This window comes from Mus musculus, chromosome 9 (genome assembly GCF_000001635.26).
Source record: "Mus musculus strain C57BL/6J chromosome 9, GRCm38.p6 C57BL/6J".
NCBI lineage: Eukaryota > Metazoa > Chordata > Mammalia > Rodentia > Muridae > Mus > Mus musculus.
The window spans coordinates 105,855,775-105,871,757 of record NC_000075.6 but is presented as its reverse complement, the minus strand read 5'-3'; the positions used below and the strand labels follow the sequence as shown (position 1 = coordinate 105,871,757).

Genomic DNA, 15,983 nt, shown 5'->3' with positions numbered 1-15,983 from the left:
GCTCGTCACTTCTGGGGCTCGTGTGAGTGCGTCTGTAAGTTAGGCCAACAGGCTGCATTTTCTTTTCTTATCGAAGTTCTGAAGAATTTACCATTGCAGGGAGGACTTTCGTAGCCCTAGGAGTTTTCTTCTTGTTTACTTATAAAGATTAAATTTGTGAACACTTTAATTTGTTGTGAGCTTTGCAAACTATTCCATTTTTTTCCTCAAAAACCTCATGGAATTGTTGTGTATTAGCATGGCACTTTGTAGAGAGGAATGGAGTGATGGAGAAGAGCCGGGGTCACTGAATTAAAAACAGGCAGAAATAAGACTCCAGCTCCTAAGACCTGTCCATAACCACCGCTCTGCAATGCCTACTGGAGGAAAAGGAAGGCCGATTTTATTTATGTCATGACATACTTTTAGAAGAAAATATTCCCTCATGGCCTCTGTCAGAGAGAATGCCAATAGACTGAAGACGACTTTCTTCTCATCAGGTCCCTGAGCCTTTCTCGCCCTGGTTAGTGTGTACTTCACTATTTCTTCCCTACCCTGATGTTTGACGACTCCTCCTTCTGAAGGAGTCAGCCATTGGGACAGATTTGGTATAGATTCTGTCTCTACTTCTAGGCTTTCGTTTCTTGGCTAAATCACCGAACGTCTCCAAGCTTAGGTCTGCTTAGGTGTGAATTGGGAGCAGTGGCAACCCCAGTCTCATGCTAAAAGGATATTTTGATGAGAGAAGATATGTGGAGATCTGACCCCAAGGCCTGAAGTGGATGGAATACTTGGTTTAGTATCAGAAAGCAGAAACAGAAAGCATCGCCAGTGCTTTCGAATGTTGGGAAAATGTTGAACTTGAACAATACCAGCGACATGGACCTCTAAGGGCTGGCTCAGTGGTTAAGAGCTCGCTGGCCGACTTGTCAGAGGACTTGGGGTTTGTTCTCAGAATCACATGTTGATTCATAATCATCCTGTTACAAGGGATCTTATACCTTCTTCTGGCCTCTTTGAGCACCAGGCATGCATGTGGTACATAGACATGCACACAGGAACACACACACACATTTTTTAAAAAGAAGGACGTCAGAAATTATTCACATGAATAGAACTCAATACATATATTAGCCTCATAGCTTATAAAAAATAACAAACCCATGACTAAGATGTGAAGTAATGGCACATCCCTTTTAATCCCAGCACTTGGGAGATCTCTGACAGATCTCTGAGTTTGAGGCCAGCCTGGTCTACAGATCAAGTTCTAGGATAGCCAGCGCTACACCAAGAAACACTGTCTTGAAAAGCAAACAAACAATGTAAAAGCAAGACAACAATAACAATAAACCCCAAAAGAGATAAAAAGAAAAGAAAATCCCATGGCTAATTTTGGCACTGGTACATTCCAAGGCAGCCCACTGGATAACTCACAAATGTCAATGAGATTTTCCACAAGTATCATGACAAACAACCATACTGAGTCAGCACACTCGTCCTGTCCAGAGGTCTCATGCCCTACGATGCTCCCTGCTCCCTAAATTTCCCTTCCACACCCCTACTTGGCTCAGTGATGCACATCTTTGATTAAAGTTCGGCTTCTCTCTGGGGAGTACTTCCTAGGAAACCTGATCACATCACTCATTCCATCCAAGTCTTATGCATGGCAGTGAGCCAGATATCACCCCTTTGCCCTTTTAACTCCGTTCTTCCACAGAACTTTAGTTACACTGACATTTGGAGAGAATGTTGAGCATTGCGGCGAGCTGTGTGCAAGTTTTATTTAGGCTCCTGCCAGGTTTTCTTAAAGGAGAGATATTTCCGAAGCCTGAATCTTCCCAAATAACATGAATTTAGACCCAAAATAGAACAATCCTACCTTAGGGTTGGACTAAATTTTGAGTTTTCAAAGCATGGTCATCTATATTTAGTTTCTTTGATTTTTTTTCATGAAAATCTAAGTTCAGAGGGAACCTATTTTTAAGGGTTCCTTGTAGGTGGTTTGTGCCTCTTTAGAAAAGGATTTGTTGCTGGGTGCTTGGAGGAGGGAAATGAGATTTTAGTTTATTTATAAAAAGAAAACTAAAAATGAGATAGTGATATTTCTAAGCATACACGGAATGGCATTTTACTACTCCGGTCAGTCAGTCCTTCCTCTCCTACCATAGCATCTGTGCAATCATGGCCTCTATGTTTATGGAAGTCTGCTGGTTGGCCCCTAAAAAGACGGATAATCGGGCACTGGAAATCAGAGCTGTTGCTGATAACACAGATCATGGTCAGTTAGGTCCAGAACTTCAAACTCCCAAAAGGCAGAAAGCCCATTCTCTTCTCAGTACAGTCAGTCCCTCATGTGCTGGGGCTGTGACCCTCAGAGATGGTTTGCACTGTCAGCAAAGAGCACTACAGGACACACTTCTAATCTGCTGATCAGCAGTTTAATCAGGAATTTCATCTGGACCGTACTCATTAAGAACTTCAAACTGGGTTTCTGGTGGGGAATGAGAGCCCTGTACATTCCAAGCAAGCTTATGAAGTGCCAAATCCTGTTGGTTTCTATAAATGTACTATGAACCTAGTACACGTGTGACCAGTTCTTTATGCTTGGAGAGAAACAATCACCCCACCACACACACACACACACACACACACACACACACATACACACACACATACACACGCACACACTGATCAGTATTTTATAACAGAGCCTCTCAGATAGAATAGAGGGGCCAAATCCGGCATAACCAACAGAAAAGAAATCTCACACAGGTGAGATAACAGTTAAGACAATAGGCTGGAGAGCTGGCTCAGTGGATAAGAGCACTGACTGTTCTTCCAGAGGTCCTGAGTTCAATTCCTACAACCACATGATGGCTCACAACCATCTGTAATAGGATCTGATACCCACTTCTGGTGTGTCTGAAGACAGTGACAGTGTACCGATGTACATAAAATAAGTAAAGAAAAAAAGAAAGACACTGGACTTTAGGAAACTCCTGGGAGATAGAGAAAAGGAGGTGAGTAGCAGAGTCTCTGCTTTCCTCACCTAAGATTCTATGTGGCGTGAGAGAATTTTAGGTGAGCCTCATGAGTTCTCAGAGATGAGGAACGAGCTCTGAAGGCACAGGGAGACAAGGAGCTAAGGTTCATAGGATAGGGGCGAGAGCTGCACAGAGAGAACTCCAGAGATCTGTAGATGCTCTCCCAGCTACGCTGGTGAGTGAGTGCATGCGTGCTTGTGTCCACCCACATGAGCGCACTCTCACAGAGGAGGACACTTGGTGACCTGCTCAACACCTGCTCAAACACTCTTTGCCTGACTTCTTTCAGGATCTCTCAGGGATGGAGCCAGGGTGGCAGCCAGTGAGCCCCAGAAACCTCCTGTCTCTGCACCCCTCAGTGCTGGGGTTACAGGTGCAGTCACAGCCAACCTTTTACCTGGGTGCCGGCACAGCAGGAGCCTTTACCCACTGAGCCTCTTCTCCAGTGCTCAAGTAACATCTGTAGAGAGGAAGACTATCATGTTAGGGGGAACAGTGCACTAGCGAGGAGGTTAAGGGCAGACAGCCTCGATCTGACAACTGGAAAAAATAGCAGGCCACTTGAAACTATAGCAATGGAAATTTCTCAAGTGAAAAAAGTTCAATAATTAGAATAAAAAAATCAGTGAGTCTCCATATTCTCTTAATATCTGAGAGAGAGAGAGAGAGAGAGGAAGAGAGAGAGAGAGAGAATGAGAGAATAAGCGCACGGTAAAGCAACATTATCAGCTAAAGTAAACTATTTGGCACTTCCAGAACATTCCACCCAGGAGCAAAGTGTACATTCTTTTGTAATGCTCATGAAATACTTGCCAAAATAGACCACTGTTGTGTTCATGCATTGGGACAATGTTTGAGAATGTTAAAGGATTCAAGTCATAGCAAGAATATTTTCTGACCCAAATAGAACTAAAGTCAAAATAATTAGCAGAAGGATCTTTGAAATATCCCCAAACCTTTAGAAAATAAATAAAACACTAAAACAATCCATGGCTGAAACAGAGATCAATAAAGAAATCAGAAAGGATTTTGGGAGAAATACAAATGAAACAGACATTCCAGATCTTCCAAGACCCCACTAGAGCATAGAGAATTTTAATATCAAATGCTTATACTGGTGAAAAAACAAAAACAAGAACATGAATAACTTCCAATCAGTCACCTCAATTTCCCTTTTAAGAAGCCAGAAACAGAAAGACAAGCAACCCCAGAGTGGGCAGAAGAAAGCAATAACATTTAAGGACCCAATGAACAAAAAAAAAAGATAAAAGTCAATAAAGCCAAGAGTCAGATCTCTGAGATCAATTAAAACTGATAAAGCTATAGAATCAGACTCTCCAGAAAAGGTAGACACAAATAACCGGTGTTAGCAGAGAGAGGAGGCATCTTCTGTGTTCTACAGCTTTCAAAAGGGTTACAGAACATAATGAGCCACTTTTACATATAAATTAGACACAGTGTCTGACAATATGAAAGTCACCACAAGAAGAAATAAGCTAACTAGCTTGTCAGAATGATTTGATTTGTACTCGAAGTTTTCCCATGATTTTACCACAAATTCAACAAACCTCCTAAGAAATGATGAATATCAATTCTTTCTAAAAATATTTCTTTGAGACAGGGTTTCTTTGTGTAGCTCTGGCTGTCCTAGAACTCACTCTGTAGACCAGGCTGGCCTCGAACTCAGAAATCTGCCTGCCTCTGCCTCTGAATGCCAGGATAAAAGGCATGAGCCATTACTGCCTGGCCATGAATATCAATTCTATATAAACTTTTCTAGGGAATTGAAGAGGAAAGACTATTTACCAACTCATTCTTTGAAGTCATTTTAACACCAAAAACCAGGCAAAGAAATTACATGAAAGGAAAACTATATACAACCATTGCATTGTTTTAAGTTAGATTTATTTATTTGTGTATATGGGTATTTTATCTACACGTATATATGTGTACAATATATCTGCCTGGTACCCGTGGAAGTCAGAAGAGGGTATTAGATTCTTTGGAACTGGAGTTACTGATGGCTGTGAGCTACCCTTTGGGTGCTTGGAACTGAACCTGGATCCTCTACAAGAGCAACATGAGCTCTTAACTACTGAACAATTTCTTAAACCAATGGATTTTTTTTTTTTTTGAGACAGGATCTCACTATATAGCTTTGGCCTGGGACTCACTTCATAGGCTAGACTGACCTTGAACTTACAGAGATCTGCCTGTCTCCTGAGTTCTGGGATTAAAAGAGTATACTACCATACCTGGTCTAGACCACCACTCCTAGTTAATATAGATTCAAAAATTACTCTAAAAAGGGATTAGCAAGTCAAATCCGAGAATAGACAAAAGGGCAGTGTGGATTTGCCCCAGGTTCATTTGAACATTCAAAAACCTGTCTAATAAAACATTTCCAATATTAATAAAAATCATTTGTACTAATTGTGTGTTTGTTGCATCCTATCTTGATACTAACTTCTATAGTATTAATCTAGTATTGTTGGTTCATTTACTGTTTGGAGACTAAATAGAACACTAAATGTGAGACCTTCTACTACAGGTTGAGCAGAAATAGAAATCAATACGTCTTTCCCCAGTTAGAAAGCTACTGATTATTCTAGTGTGCTTACAAACACACTTCTTTCAGAGAGAGAAAGGACACTGGCCATTTACTTCTTGTCTTACAGAGCTGATGATTCCCCCATTTCCCCATCTGGCTGCCTCTCCCAGGAGTGTAGAAAGCATTCACAATCCTGTAGATTTAAAGCAATATCACTGGGAGTGATGGTCTGCAACAGAGTAGCTTGCATCTGAATATAAACTGAGAAGGATGGAGAGATGGCCCAGTGGAAAGGGAGCCTTCCTTGAAGGTTAGGGCCCAGCACTCATGTAAAAGCTGCACATGTCAGTACTCAGCTGTAACACCAGGGCTGGGGTATGGGTCGGGGGGGAAGTAGGGCATGGAGACAGGTGGGTCCCAGAGCTCTTGAGCCAGGCAGTCCATCTAGCTTCAAAAGCAAGGGCTGGGTTCAATGAGAAACCCTGTCTCAAAAAGGGAATGGGAAGAGTGATTAAGGAAGACACTCAGTTACAACGTCTAGCCTCTTCACATGCATGCCCGTAGCAAGTACAGTTGTACACACACACACACACACACACACACACACACACACACACACACACAGGCAAGTGTGTAAATTGGGGTATTGATTTCTTCTCTGAGAATGCTTTGTGGAAAGAATTTAATGTTAACTGATTTAGCCAATGCTTACTGATACCATTTGCCCTCCCTCCTGATGTGAGTTCCTTGTCTCGTCATGGGCTGATAGCCACCACTCACAGTACCCAAGTCTTAAAGATTGTCATATCTTACAATCAGCAAGGTTCTAAAGTCAGTACTGACTTACACCTGCCCCATGATGTTGCTTTATGGATGTTGCTTTTACCTACCATATATGCCAGCACATGAGTTGTAACTTTGACATCTGTACTTTCTCATGTGTTTACTCCTCGTAATTAAATAGTCAGTAGATGTGATTGCATGCCGCAGGATTTGTAACCACGAGGAAGAGCTAAAATTAGGCATATATTTCTCTTCTTACATTGAGATGTTTTGGAGTCAAATCAGTCATTTCAGAAAAACCTGAAGTTGGTAGCAAGTAGGTTTCTTATGTGGCACCATGTGTCAAATGGAAATAATTCTGCACCAAGTGAAGGCAGATTTGAAGAATGTATTTCAGGACAAGTACTGAGATTAATTAGTGATGCCTGCTAACATATTGATTAGTGGTGTCTGTCATGGTATGGGAATGAAGAGTAGGAGCATCCCATGGCATGTGTTTACACTCATGTCTTAGAGTTTCAAGTTAACCCTTTCACCACTAGTGACTAAAGTTATTCTGTTGCAGAACATGAAAGTCATGGCAGAGAAGAACTGGGTCTTGCTCATGAGCCTGGGGATGCTTCTCTTCAAGAATATTACATGGACGTGGCTTTCCTCATAGATGCTTCTCAACGAGTAGGAGGACGTAACGAGTTTAAGGAAGTGAGAACTTTGATAACGTCAGTACTGGATTACTTTCACATTGCCCCAGCTCCACTGACCTCTGTCTTAGGAGACAGAGTGGCTGTCCTGACCTACTCTCCCCCAGGCTATCTGCCAAACACTGAAGAGTGCCCAGTCTACCTGGAATTCGATTTGGTCACTTACAACACTGTACATCAAATGAAGCATCATCTCCAAGAGTCTCTTCAGCAGCTCAATGGTGATGTTTTTATTGGGCATGCCCTTCAGTGGACAGTTGACAATGTCTTTGTAGGAACCCCCAATCTGAGGAAAAACAAAGTTATCTTTATAGTAACTGCAGGTGAAACCAACCCTTTAGACAAAGAAGTTTTAAGGAATGCATCTCTGAGAGCCAAGTGCCAAGGCTACTCCATATTTGTATTTTCCTTTGGTCCGATACACAATGACATGGAGTTAGAAGAATTAGCAAGCCACCCTCTGGATCATCACTTAGTCCGGCTTGGCCGGGTACACAGGCCAGATTTGGACTATGTCATCAAGTTCATCAAGCCATTTGTTCATTCGATCAGACGTAAGTCACTCAAGCCTCTCTCCTTTGTTGCTTTATTGATGTCTCTGTGTGCAGTCAATCAGCGTACTTAATCAAATGCATGTCATTTTAGTAGAGAGTGGTAGGATGTGAACAGGAGTCAGTGAGAGAATCTCAGAGAAAAGCCTGTTCATGTTGGGTACAGTTCTAGGCAGGAGATCCTCAAATAGTTGAAAGATTTTCTTTAAGCCTGACTTCTGAACATTTGCTACGTGTTTGGTTCTCTGACTGGCTACATCAGTTAATCTTCAGCATAGCCCTCAAAGGGATGAATTCAGATCCCTTTTCTATAAAGGAAAAACTAAGGTTTGAACACACTAAATACATTTCTCAAAAGCTCATAATTAATGCATGGTAAATTCTAGACTCAACCCCACACATTCTGACCCTAGGAATATATTCTTTTCTATTAAGCTGCACTTTAGTTACTAAACCCTTAACAAAGTGTACTGTTATAGTAAATAAAACCCCTACTATCACTACCTCCACTTTTCCCAAGGACATCTGGTCTACCTTGTCAGCCTTGGTTCTGAATTGAATTCTTATGATTTATAGGTATAGCTATTTTCTAGAGCCTCTCTGCAAGATCTAGCTTAAATACAACCACATAGTGATTTGAAATGTGTCTTTCTACTGTGGCTCTCTGAGAGTAGCTGCTTCAGCTTCTGACCTTGGCATTGTAATTTTAGACAGAGGTATGGAATAGGCTAAGTTTTTAGAAGTGTCAAACAAGTCCTGGCCTGTGCTAGGAATCAGGACAGAGCAAAAGTCATGCTGTGTGGTAATCTGTGGTGGCTGGGAGCTTGCTAGGGTTACCCAGGATTTTAGGAGTTCTGGCACACACACAATCCCAGGACTCGGCTTAGAGTTAGGAATCATGGAGTTCAGGCAATATATTTACTACTGAGTCAAAAACAGTGCCTTCTTTCAACCCCAAGGTAGAAACAAGGAAGACAACTTCAATGGCCAACAGAGCTTATTAAGAAGAGCCTCCATTTCTTGGGTGTGGGATGAGGGGAGAAGAGATAACAGGAGGAATGCAGAAATGTCCTTGAATTGAATCACCAAGCATGGGAACTTTTAATTCAATTATTGCTATATCTCATTGACTTGGCAAGAACAAGGTCTTTCAATGCCAGCATGCCGACTTTGCAAAGTCCCTCACAAGATTAATTTGTTTTTTTAAGAGACTTCCATCTCCAGGAAAAGATGAGTTGACTTTTTGGGTTATAGGCATTATGTGGGAAGGTAAAAACTGGACTAAGAATTCCACTGTCTCCAGGTGCTATCAACAAATATCCCGGCAGAGACCTGCAAGCCAAGTGTGATAATCTCACCTTCCCTGGCCCAGAGAATGCTGGCACAGAAGACAGTGCATTGTGAGTTAAGAAATTTCAGATGTGGGGAGTACTGCCCAGGAAACAATCCTTGAGAATGTGAAGTGATAGCTGGTCCAGCATTAGTGGGTCATAATCTAAGGATATGAAGTGAATGGCATTTTCATTTCAGGATGTAGGATTTGGGCTGAGCAAGGGTTTTTTTAAAATGTTGTGTTGGTGATGATATCACTGGCTAGCAGAAGGCAGAACACAATCTGTACTATACAGGTCCACATTTTATATTACAATCAACCGTATACATTGCTTTTATTAAAACTATCTCATATTGATAACTATATAATGCAACTCAGATTGGCTACTGCCCAAGAAAAGCTTACAGTATCACAGGTTGGAAGAAAAAAGTGACAGAAACCATCCTGCCTTTCAGGAAGCTCATGTCAGAGCTGCAGGAATGAGTCTGACTTTGCAAAGCAAAGCCCCAAGTCCCCAATAAAACTTTAGTGATGAAAACAACATTGGTGTGGAATTCCTAAACCTCTGAGACAAATATGTGTCTAATTCTCCTTCTGGATATTAGAAAATTGCCCTTGCATCCACAAACCCCACGAGGACTATTCCTATCACGTGCATGAGGTGGATTTCTGTTCTGGTATGTGGCTAGATTTGCACTTAATCTTACACAGGACTTGGCTAACCACTTTAATTACTTTCCTCCTTCATCCCAGACTCATCCCCGAGGTGTACAGAATCGAGGCAGGAGAGAATGAGCTGTCTGGAGACTCTGGATCTCAGGAGCAGCATTTCTTCCTCCTAGGGAACAGTCATGGCAACCATTCAGAAAGCACTGCTGATCTGATGCGGCAGTTGTACCTGCTCCTCTCCTCCGGGGAACTGATGGTGAATGATAAGGAAGAGCCTTGTTCCGCAGAGACCCCAGCTCCAGTGAACAGCAAACAAGGTAGTCTGTAGCGTCCTCATTGGAGGCCCTGAAGTGCTCTTGTCTGGCTGGTCTTTTCCCAGGAGGTTGAAAAGCACGAGGGCAAGAAGTAAAGCAAGAAGTGATAGCAAGGAAATAAAAGAGTTGCTGCTGATCCAGGAACACAGGGAACACCCTGAGATAAGAGGGCAAGGGAGATAAAATCTCAGAAAGGTAGGAAGGGAGCTAATGTGTTCAGAACAGAGGAGAAAGTAGCTCTGAGGATTCCTATGGAGTCAGGGAGCTGAGAGGCAGGTGTGTGTGTGTGTGTGTGTGTGTGTGTGTGTGTGTGTGTGTGTGTGTGAATGAGGACCAAAACATTCTAGGAAGGCAGGAGCTGCATCCTCAGGCAGGTGGGGAGCCTCCTGACTCTGAACACTCCAGCTCTGCCTTTGTAACCCAAGCCTTCCAGCTGTGGAGAGGATGAGGCTGTTGTGATACAATTCTGAGATCTACGTGAGGGCCAAGGGCAGCTTCTTAGCGGGTGGGGGTAAGGAGTAGTTATGGATCTGTGGTCAAAGAGGAAGTATGGAATGGTGATCAGAACTCCACAAAGGTCTCTAGGACAGCAGCCCAGAGTCCCACTGTGCTCCAGGATCTGCAGGGAAATTACTCTATACTAAATATGTATGGATTACACCGAAGTTAGATATATGGCTCTATACTTGTTCTAGATTGTTCTACTGGCTAGTTTTTTTTTTTTTATTTCAACTTGACACAGGCTAGGTTCATTCAGAAAGAGAGAACTCCAGTGAAGAAAATGCTACCACCAGATTGGCCTGTAGGTAAACCTATGGAGGCATTTTCTTAAGTAGTGATTGATATGGGTAGGGCTCCGCCCATTGTGGGCGGGGCCAACCCTAGGCCAGGTGGTCCTGGGTGCGATGAGAAAGCAAGCTGAGGAAGCCCTGAGGAGAGGCTTGTAAGCAGCCTCTGCTTTAGTTCCTGTCCCTGGGTTCCTGCTCTGCTTTTCCTTCATGATGGTTTCTGGAAGTTTAAGATGAAAAGCCTTTTCCTCCCCAGGTTGTTTTTGGTAATGGCTTATTATTACAGAAATAGAAACCTTAACTAAGTTAATTCTATAAAGCCAATACAATTTCTATTCATATGTGTGTGTGTGTGTGTGTAACAATCTGTACATATTCATACATACTAGAATGCATATAGCAGCACTATTTGTAGTAGCTTCTAATTGAGAACAAAACCACACCCTAGACACATGAAATCTCTGTTTGAGGGTGAGACGTAGAGTTAGTATGATTCACAAAGCTCCCTTCGTGGTTCAGGTATGTGTCCAAGTTTGGAAAACACTGCCTGAACCCTGCCTAGATCATTCCTGCTGCATGTCTCAGGGAAGTCTACTGTTGAAAATCATCAAATTGGTACAATCTAACCCCAGCAACATCAGCACCATCTAGCACTCACTGGATATGCAGATTCTCAGATCCCACCATAGACCGGCTGAACTAAAGCTGTCGCTGAGAACATGTGAGGGAGTCTCATACAGGCTGATGCTTGAAAACCACCGGCCTACTGTTGTAGATCCTGAGTGCACATCAGAGTTTTTAAATAAGAGTCCTTCAACTAGATATTACGATGTAGAAGATCCCATGCTCCTGGGAAAACAGCAACAAGTCGTCTGGGTTTGCGGGAGATTTCGTTGTCTTTCATGAGTTGGTAGGCACTGAGTCTGAGAGAGCAGCTATCGTCAAATCAGTCCAACCACAGACACTGTCTGAGGAGCTAGCTTAGAGAGGTAGGGTTTTGTGCCCACTTAGGAAATAGTACTTGAATGTTTCTTCAGTCACTGAGCATCTGACGTTGGGCATGCCACTCTGCCTCTCTGAACCTCCATTTCCTTGACTGCAAAGTAAAGACAGTAACAGAGCTTATGTCAGAGCCTAAGGTGAACAATGCATGTATGTGATGTGCTTCAAACGGCATGTGGCCTAGGCTGAAACTTCAGTGAGTGCTAGCTTTCTGCAGCTGTGATGAGTGACAGAGCTGATGGATGCTTGTGTGGACAGCTCACCAGACTGGGCAGGAGGAGTCCCTGATTGTTAACCTAGCGTACAATCCCTAAAGCTCTCCCAGCTGCTGTGGTCTTCCACCACTGCTAATGAGGAGCTTGGTTAAAGTGGGTATTTTCCCTTCTGGGGTACATACATCGTCTCTAGTGGACACATAGAGACTTGCCAGAATGTGGTCGTCTAAGGAGCTAGTCCTAAAGAACATGTTTTATGTGTGAGGAATCTCGGAGGCCTTCTTCCATCTCTTACAAATGCCCTGCTCCTTCCCCAGGCCCCCCATGAGTGTGGCAGGTCTCTTAGCCATCCTGCATCTGATTAAGGTGCTGTGGCCCAGATATAAAATCTTCCTAAGATGCTTTGGAGACTGGGTGGAAATGGTCAGACCAGAGTTAGAAATACTACACAAATTATCCATATAATTAATACATTTCCAATACAATGTTTACTTTTCCCTGCTAAAATGAGCAAAGTTTACACATATAGGCATTTGTGGTAAATTCTAGTAATATCCCATCTTGATAAAAATTTGATACCTAGACTTATGACATAGGAAATTAAAACACACACACACACAGAGAGAGAGAGAGAGAGAGAGAGAGAGAGAGAGAGAGATCTCCAACAGGAAGGTATGATTGGGCAAATAATTTAAAGTTTAAAGCATTTGAATCGTTTACAGTTGGAATGAAATCCTATACTAGAAGAGGGATGGAGGTAGAAGTTTAAGGAGAGAAATGAACACTATAAGTTATCTGACGTAAACATATTTTATACAATGGACAGCTGATATCAACCACTATGGAATTTAGATTTTGTTGGATAAGCTAAAAGAGAAACATGGCCATCAATGGTAGAGTCTGTTTGTAGTTTAAGCCCTCTGGAGGTCAAGGCAGGATGATCAGGAGTTCATGGCCAGTCTGGGCTACATGATACCCTGTCTGATAAAAGAAATATGGAAGTGTCATTGAAAAACATGTTAAACTTTGTTATTGTTGTATGTCTGAGTGTGTATGAGGTGTATGCATATGAGTGTATTATGTGGGGTGGGGAGGTAGAGGTCAGAGGACCCAGGTTTTTCTCTCTCTTTGCCTTGTTTGGAGGAGGAGGGGGAAGGAGGAGGGGAAGGAGGAGGAGGAAGAGGAGGAGGAGGAAGAGGAGGATGAGGGAGAGGAGGAAGAAGATGAGAAAGAGGATGAAGAGGAGGATGAAGAGGAAGAGCAGGAAGAGGAGGAAGAAGAGAAAGAGGAGGAGGAGGAGGAGGAAGAGGAGGAGTAGTGGTACATACTCCAGGTTGGCTTTGCCTGCAAGCTTCTGGGATATTCTCCTGTCTCTGCTTCCCACTTCACCGTAGGAATGCTGGGATTCTAAACGCATGCTTCCACACGGGGCTTTCACACATGGATTCCAGGGATTGACCTCAAGTCAAGAGGGCTTGGCTTTTCCCTTCTGAGTCATCTCTCTGGCCCCCACGGAAGCTTTATTTTTAAATGTCAGCTTTTACAGGATGTTGCAGTTACATACTTTTAGTGCCTTTTAAATTGTTAAAAAAATTTAGGATTAGAATTTTAGAAACTTTCCAAGATGCAGGGCAAAAGGACATGACCTCTCCCATGGAGACAGGTACTTAGCTAACTTCCCCTGAGGTGCTCCCTGAGTTGACAACCTATGTTCATGAGATCCATTCGTGGAGTAGTCACAGGAGAGTCCATCACTCGATGGAGGAAGCATCCTAGGGAAGAAGACACCAAATGAAGTGCTATCCCAGTAATGTCCCATAGAGGGCAGCCAAAGCCTGGGTCTGGCCCGGAGTTAGGCTTTTCTAAGTTAGGAGGCAGAACTATCCTGAACAGAGGCTGGAGGTTGGGTCTTCCTCCCTCCCAGATCGCTGATGGATGGACCCAGAGCTGCTATAGGGCAAGGCCATTCATCGCAAGGGCTCATTGAGCCACTCAATTGCGCAACAGCACCCTCTGAGGGATAGATAGTAGGTGCTGGTATTAGCAACCAAAAACTTACATGGCGGAGGTCAGGAGCAGGTGGATGGGGATAGGGGAGGAGTGTTGTCCTGTAAATGAATTCCATGAAGAGGCCACAGGAATTCTGAGCAGAGCCAGACGTTGCAAACAGTCATTACCCCCCTTCAAATGATTATATAATAATTCTATCTGCTAAAGCCACTAAGCAGGGAATTTCAAATCATGGGTAGATCAGAGAGACTTGTGTCTGCAGTCCTTTGCATTATACAGTTTTACCAGTGGTCACGTTTTTTTCTCCATGGACCTAGATGACTCTAGGTTGGACTTTTAGTTTGACTGTTGAAGATAGCAAGGATTATCGTTGTTTCTTGTGTTTGTTTCATACCTGGCACCTACAGGAGTAGGCTCAGGAGGAAATACTGTTATCCAATATCATGACGCTAAGAGCAGGGTGTCTTTCATGCTTTACAGATGGCGAAGATGCAAGATGAGCTTTCAGGAGAGAAGAGTGCTCGCTGGCAGATGGGACTCCCCTGCGGCAGTAGTTCCAGCCAGAAAATGCCAATCATTTATTAGAAGGGTCGGGGCAGGAACTAGAACTAAATTTGCTTCTCAGTCCCAAACCTGAGGGAGAGACTCTTCAGGATAGAGACATCAAGGAACAGACCTTCAAAACTAGGACCGGGTTTCATCTCTCAGGAGGAATGGGACCACTGAGCAAGAAGAGGCAACAGCCTTCCCCGTGACAGCTTGGTTCACTCGCTTTGATCACTTTGGTGAGTGCCTGCCAAAAGAAGATGTTTGTCATGATCGCCATCACATCTACATCTCAAATTAGACCCTTGAGTAAAAACAGTTTGTAATTGGAATGTCCCAATTGTCTTTTTTTTTTCTTCCCATTTATACAACCCTAAACTCTGTGTCGCTGGTTCCCATAGGACCCTGAGATTACATTTAGCACCCGTTACCTATAGTCAGTGGGTTTTCTTTACCAGGACATTTATAGAGTAACAAATTCATAACAAAGAAAGGGGAGGAGAAGCTGCCTTGTGAGCTACCCGCTCGTGCTGGGAACACTTGTTTTCTATTTTAGTGTGCTTTGCATTGTGTGGACTTGAGTTTTGCTGCCAAAGAAATCATGCCAACATGTGAACCTGGAAACAGAGCTATTCTCAAACAGTGTATCAAAACAGACTCTAAAACAGAAAAAGAACAAGACAATAACAACAACCCCAAGTCTGACCCAGAAACTTATTCTGTGCATTCTTATTAACTGTAGTCTCACTCAGCCCAGGAAAGCACATTAAACCTACTTAGGAAACACACATACAGGACAAGACAAAGCAGTAGTGAATTTGTTATACACTCGGTCAGTTTAACATGGAGTATGCAGGCAGTGGAGTACTGTTTAGGCATAAAGAAGAGTAAAGTCATGTGACTTGTGGGAAGATGGACAGAACCGTAGGCGTTCGTGTTGATTGACATAAGCCGGCTTCATATGTCTTCTCCCATACGTGGAATTCCAGGACTGGGGGATTAAGAGGATGAGAAAGTAAAGCAGATTTGGAGGGGAGAGGGGAATAAAAGGAGACTCAGAGGAGGTGAATGTTATCAGAGTGTTTTACATGCTGTCTGGAAATGGCATAATGAAACCCATTATTTTGTACAATTATTATATTCTAATAAAATCACTTGATTTGGTTAAGGCAACAAGTAGTTGCCAAACCAATGAGCATGTGAAAATGACTATGCTGGTGGGATAACACACGGACAATTTCATATGTGTTCCACATAGTTTTCCTTACTGTGACCGTTGTCTTTTATATAATTGAAAAATAACACAGTCGGTTAATTTTAAGTAGCCAGTTATTGCTTTGGAAATTTCTAAAACAAAGCCTATTTAATAGTTTTGTTTTTCTCTAAGAACTTTTGTCAGTGTGTCTTAATGGAAGCATGAAGGCCACAGCAGACCCTTAAATCTGATAGCGATAATGGTGTCCAAGAATGTGAACCAATAGACACCACACCGCTGGT

At 42.9% G+C, this 15,983-nt stretch overlaps 1 protein-coding gene across 2 annotated transcripts in view; it reads left to right on the top strand.

Annotated features, from left to right (window-relative positions):
- Positions 1–15,688, top strand: part of Col6a5 (collagen, type VI, alpha 5) — a 106,394-nt gene extending 90,706 nt beyond the window's left edge. The window contains exons 38-41 of one of the 2 annotated variants that reach the window (NM_001167923.1): positions 6,923–7,612; positions 8,913–9,009; positions 9,696–9,928; positions 14,421–15,688. In NM_001167923.1, the coding sequence (NP_001161395.1) occupies positions 6,923–7,612; positions 8,913–9,009; positions 9,696–9,928; positions 14,421–14,440 (1,040 nt within the window). In that variant the 3' untranslated portion in view covers positions 14,441–15,688. The remainder of the gene's footprint in view (positions 1–6,922; positions 7,613–8,912; positions 9,010–9,695; positions 9,929–14,420) is intronic. The other variant, XM_030244492.1, reaches the window with a different exon arrangement.
- The last annotated feature ends 295 nt before the right edge of the window (positions 15,689–15,983 follow it).